A 6,077-nucleotide genomic window follows, 5' to 3' on the forward strand; every position below is an offset into this window, starting at 1 on the left:
CCGTCGGCTCAGGGTCACGTGGCGGCTGCAGGTCCGGCAGGAGAAGAAGCGCGTTAGTAATATATACACAGAAAACACACACACACACATATATGTATATATATATATATATATATATATATATTATATATATATATATATATATATATATATATATATATATATATATATATATTATATATATATATATATATATATATATATTTATATATACATATATAATTACATATATATACAAACATTATATATATATATACATGTTTATAAATATATACAAATATATATATACATATATATATATATAAAAATTATATATAATATATATATGTTTTAAAAATGAATATATATATATATATATTATATAATTTTAATATATATATATTATATATATATATATATATATATGTATGTATGTTTATATATATATATATATATATATATATATATATGTGTGTGTGTGTGTTCGTATGTGTGTGTGTGTGTGTTCGTATGTGTGTGTGTGTGTGTGGGTATGTGTGTAAATCAATTTCCACCGACTGCACACGGGGAATGTGTGTAAAACCTCGCTATTATTACTCGTGTATGAGTAGATAGGTAATGTCTGTGGAACTAGTGATATCCTAGTTGCACATTCCTTTTAGGGGATCGTGTGGCATAGTTTTTTAGCACTTGTCCTCCGGTTCATACCTGGAGTGACCTAGGTTCGAGTCCTGGTCAGGGGGGGGTTTTTTTTTTATTATTTATACATATACATTCATAGAAACATAAGGATTCATAGAAACTATCCGAGTCGATGATCACTTCCCTCCATTTCACTCAAATGTAAATCTCCCATCGAAGAAAGAACGTATTTCATTTTCTCTTCTTGCTCTCCTAATTGCCTCTGAAATCAACAAACGAGAAAATTATATGTATCTTCTGTTACTTTTTATCACCGTTTGATAAGATCTGACCCCCTGACTCCCTTTCTCTCCTAAAGGAAGCTGTCAACTCTGAAGGCCTTTAACTGCTTATAAATAATTTTTCATTTCACTCGACGGAGAGGGATGTCTCGACGTGTGACACACTTACCAAATTCGTTTTAAACACGCTGTCTTCCCTTCAATTGCGAGTCCATTTCTCTTTCCTCTTCTTGATCTCTGATTTTTTTTTCTGGAAACAACATCAATTCTTAGGTTATTTTCCATTTTTGGCATTATCAGACATTAGCATTTATTCGGTTTTTTCCCACCATCAACACCATAAAAGCGTGTGTGCGAAGGACCAGCTCGCCCCTACCTTGAGGGCCCAAATCGTTTTGTCTCGCCCTCCTGAGCTTCTTCTAAAGCTCGCCTCTCCTTTGGCTGCCTCTTCCTTTTTTCTTTTCTCCCTTCTCTTGAGAATTTTCACCCTTTCATTGTGCTCTGCGGGAAACCAACGTTTTTTATGGAACTGAGTCTCGAAAGACGTGTGTTTGTTGACGATAAGCATTATCTATTCCTATTAGCGTGCGCTCATATCAACGGTTCCTTGGTTTCCAAACAGAGAACTTACCTCGGCTTGTGTGAGCTCGCTCTTTGTTCCTCTCTCTATCTATCTCTTTATCTATTTATTTATTTATCCGCCTTTGAGTGTATACATGTATCTATCATCCCCCCCTCTGATTTTCTTCCCCTACCTCATTTTTTTCTGTTTATCTATCCCCTTTGTCTCTATCTCTCTTTCTATACACCTCTATACTAACACATCTTTCTTTCTCTTTCTATATCCCAATCTCTCTCTCTCTCTCTCTGCCTCTGTCTCTTTCTATCTATCACCTTCTCTGTATATTTCTCTTCCTTCCTCCCTCACTCACTCTATCTCTTTTATTTATCCCTTTCTGTCTGTCACTGCCTTGCTCTCTCTCGAGTTCTTTCTCGTGTTTTTCACTTCGACTATTCTGTTCATTTACAATACACAAACATACACTCACGCAACATATGTCTATACAGTACCAACCTAAGAATATACACATGCATCTATTAACATATCCACATGCATGTAACGAAATATAACTGTATTTGATCACACAGTCGACAACTCACCTGTAAAGTTGCATTGCGTTCCTGAAGATCTGCGATTTGCTCGTTGAGACCTTCATTCTCTGCTTCACGGTCCCTCGCATCACTCTCACACCTTCGCTGATTCAATTGCGCTTGCTTCACCTGCTCCTGAAGTGGTTACTTTTGGTTAGGATGTTGCGAACAGAATCTAGATTTGCATCAGCTTTGTGTATTGTCGCTTCCTTAAACTTCCAGGAATTTCAAGTTTCATTAGAGAAAAAGAAATATCATGTTCCTACAGTCGGTCGATCACTCTATTTTCGGCCGTTGATCTACCACGCTGACACAGACATGCACACGCATGAAGAAATGCATGTATTCCTACATGATAATAAAGATACGGCTAGAAACATGGATAAATTCTTCCACGCTGTCTTAAGATATGATTGCCTGCCGGTTTCCTCTCTCTTCACCTAACATCTGCACAAACTGTTAACCTCTCTTCCTCTCTCTCTCTCTCTCTTTCTCTAATCTTTTATATTTCATATCCTCATCTCTCCTCCACTCCTCCTCCTCCGTCCTTCTCTATTACTCTTTTCTCTCTCCTATTCCTCTTTCTCTCTCTCACTCTTCCTTTTTCCTCTCTTCATCTCCCTTCCATACCTTCCACTCGTTGATCTCGTCTTTTAGTCTTCCAATCTCTAGCATCAGGGCTCTGTTCTCCCTCTTCAGGTCGGCTGCCTCGTCCTCCTTGATGTTGAAGGCTATGTTCGAGGCCTGAAGTCGGGCCTCGTACTCGGTCTGCGGAGGAGACGTCGCGCGTCAGGAATGCTTCTCTAGCCAGGGGAATCACATACCCGAGAACAACAACCCTCTCTCTGTGCACGTACCTCTACCTGTTTGATTTCTGTCTTCGCCTTCTCCTGCTGCTCCTTCAGTTTGTCCTGCAAGGGAAAACAGTCTTAGGAAAGTGTCTTCTCATATCTTTCTACTTACCTCCTCACTCCTATGCTCTCTGTGGCTTCCCTACTATCATCTTTCTCTCTTTTCTTCTCTCCTCTCCCTTCTTCATTCTCTTCTCTCCCTCCCCGTGTCTTTTATATGTACCTGCACTAATTTGATTTCCTTTTCCTTTTCCTGAAGGTCCTTCTTCAACTTTTCGATTTCCTTCTGCAGTGTGGTTGCCTCCGCCTCCTTCGAGTCATACTTTTTCTTCATCTCCTTCTGCTGCTCCTCGAGTTTGTCCTGCAAGGGAAAACAGTCTCAGGAGAGTGTCTTCTCATATCTTTCTACTTAACTCCCCACTTCCACGCTCTCTGTTGTTTCCCTGCTATCACATTTCTCTTTTCTTCTCCCCTTTCTCTTCTTTTTCGTTCTCTTCTCTCCCTCTCTGTGTCTTTTACACACACCTGCTTTAATTTGTTTTCCTTCTCCTTTTCCTGAAGTTCCTTCTTGATCTTTCCGATTTCCTTCCGCAGGTTGGCTGCCTCCGCCTCCTTCGAGTCATACTTTTTCTGCATCTCCTTCTCCTTCTCCTCGAGTTTATCCTGCAAAAGAAAACAGGAATGTCTTCTATTTTTGTGCTCGGCTTCCTAATATCACAGTTACCTTTCTCTTTTCTTCTCTCCTCTCTCTCCATTCTCTTCACCCCTCCCTGTGTCTTTTATACGCACCTGCTTTAATTTGATTTCTTTTTCCTTTTCCTGAAGGTCCTTCTTCAACTCGCCATTTTCCTTCTGCAGGTAGGCTGCCTCCGCCTCCTTCGAGTCATACTTCTTCTTCATCTCCTTCTGCTGCTCCTCGTGTTTGTCCTGCAAGGGAAAACAGTCTCAGAAATGTCTTTTCATATTTCTCTACTTAGCTCCCTCTCTGGCTTCCCTATCACGGTCACCTTTCTGTGTTGTGTGATGCAGTGGTAGCGGTCTTGTCTGGCACTCTTTATGACCTACGTTCAGTTCCCGACACCGCCAGTAGATGGCAACCCCTGCCATTCCTTGCACACGGGGGTCATTTAGAAGGAAAATGAAACAGACAACCTGTCACACCAGGAATAACCATTGTAACAGATGGCATGAACAATTATTTCCCTATTTTCTCTCATTTTCCTCCATTATTTCTCTCCCCTCCTCCCCTCTGTCTCTTGCACGTACCCGCAGTAATTTGATTTCCTTTTCCTTTTCCTGAAGGTCCTTCTTGATCTTTTCGTTTTCCCTCTGCAGGTTGGCTGACTCCGCCACCTTCGAGTCGTACTTCATCTTCCTCACCATTTCGGGATTGTCCTGCAAGAGAAAGTCCCCAGGAATGCGTCGAGGGAAAATGCTTTGGCGCCGCAGCCAAAACGGAACCCATAACAGCAACTGGGGGGACAAAGCATGGGTTACCCTATACGCCAGCAAGGCTTTCCCTTCACATCCTTATGACGTGCTGCTAAGTTTATGGGAGTTTGGCCTGAGGGAGGAAGAAAATTTTATTAAGCGTCGTGTTCATGGGTGACGGGAATGAGGGTGGAAATGGAAGTGAAAGTGAGTATGGAAATGAGGATGGGAATTAGGGTAATGAGGAAATAGAGAAGAGGAGAGAACGAGAAAGAAGAAGGAATAATGGAAAAAAGAAAAGAGACAACGAGATAATAGTAGTGGGCGGGAAAGAAAGGAGATAGAAAAGAGCGAAGGAAGGAAGATAGGTAGTGGAAAGGCAGAGAAAGGAAAGGAGAGCGGAAGAGAAACAGAGAATAAGGAAGAAGGAGGAAAATTGAATAAAGGAGGAATAGCAGAGAGGAGAAAAGAGATATGTGGGAGAAAACAGGCGAAGGGAAGAGAAAGAAGAGCGAATGGGGAAAGAGAGAAAATGAGAAAAGAGAGAAGGAAAGAGGAGAAAAGAATTCAGAAAAGGAGGAGAAAGAGGACGAAATTAAGAGGAAAACGAAAAAAGACAGGGAAAAAAGAATATAGAGAAAAATGACAGAAAAAGATGTAAGGGAAAGGGAAAAAGAGAGTGGGGGAAAGAAGAGAATAGAAAGAAAACAGAAAAAAGGAAAGGGGAAGAAATGAGACATACAGAGAGGAAGAGGAGAAAAGGGGAGAGGAAAAAGAGTGAGTGGAAATAGAGAAAAATGATGAGAGGAAAACGAAAAACAGAGAAAGAAAAAAAAAGGGAGTGGAGGGGGAGGAGAAACTGGGAAAAAGGAAGAGAGAAATATAGAGGAGATAGAGAAGAAGGGGGAAGAAGTGGACTAGAGGAAGGGAGAGAGAGAGAGAGAGAGAGAGAGAGAGAGAGAGAGAGAGAGAGAGAGATTAACAGTGTTGATTGCGACAAACATAGGAAAAGGTATGTATGAAGATATTCATTTTCATCATACCTTTTCCTATGTTTGTCGCAAAACAACCTGTTAATCTCTCTCTCTCTCTCTCTCTCTATCTCTCTCTCCTCTCTCTCTCTCTCCTCCCTTCCTCTAGTCCACTTCTTCCCCCTTCTTCTCTATCACCTCTATATTTATCTCTTCCTTTTTTCCCCGTTTTCTCCTCCCCCTCCACCCATTTTTTTTTTTTCTTTCTCTGTTTTTCGTTTTCCTCTCATCATTTTTTCTCTATTTCCACCATCTTTCCACCGTTTCCCTCTTCCTCTCTTATGTCTCTTTCTTCCCTTTTTCCTTTTTTGTTTTCTTCTTTCTCTTCATTCCCCACTCTCTTTTCCTTCCTTCATCTTTTCTGTCATTTTCTCTTTTCTCTTCTTCCTTCTTTTTTCGTTTTCTCTTATTCGTCCTCTTCTCCTCCTTTCTAAATTTTTTTCTCCTCTTCTTCTCTCTTTTCTCTTTTCTCTCTTTCCCATTCGCTCTTCTTTCTCTTCCCTGCCTGTTTTCTCCCATATCTCTTTTCCCTCTCTGCATTTCCCCCTTATCATTTTCCTCCTTCTTCCTTATTCTCTGTTTCTCTTCCCTCTCCTTCCTTCTCTGCCTTTCACTACCTATCTTCCTTCCTCCTCTTTCTATCTCCTTTCTTTCCGCCCACACTATTATCTCGGGGCCTTTCTTTTTCCATTATTCCTTCTTCTTTTCTC

At 40.7% G+C, this 6,077-nt stretch overlaps 2 protein-coding genes across 2 annotated transcripts in view; both read right to left on the bottom strand.

The window, feature by feature from the left end:
* LOC119571899 (transcription elongation factor SPT5-like) overlaps window positions 1–976 on the bottom strand; it is a 1,467-nt gene extending 491 nt beyond the window's left edge. The window contains exons 1-2 of the mRNA XM_037918989.1: window positions 806–976; window positions 1–25 (exon numbers count right to left, since the gene is read on the bottom strand). The exon at window positions 1–25 is cut by the window's left edge and continues 491 nt beyond it. Of these exons, the coding sequence (XP_037774917.1) occupies window positions 1–25; window positions 806–856 (76 nt within the window). The 5' untranslated portion in view covers window positions 857–976. The remainder of the gene's footprint in view (window positions 26–805) is intronic.
* LOC119571898 (vicilin-like seed storage protein At2g18540) overlaps window positions 1–6,077 on the bottom strand; it is a 62,030-nt gene that overhangs the window by 25,504 nt on the left and 30,449 nt on the right.

Source organism: Penaeus monodon, unplaced genomic scaffold (assembly GCF_015228065.2).
Source record: "Penaeus monodon isolate SGIC_2016 unplaced genomic scaffold, NSTDA_Pmon_1 PmonScaffold_86, whole genome shotgun sequence".
In the NCBI taxonomy this organism is placed as follows: domain Eukaryota; kingdom Metazoa; phylum Arthropoda; class Malacostraca; order Decapoda; family Penaeidae; genus Penaeus; species Penaeus monodon.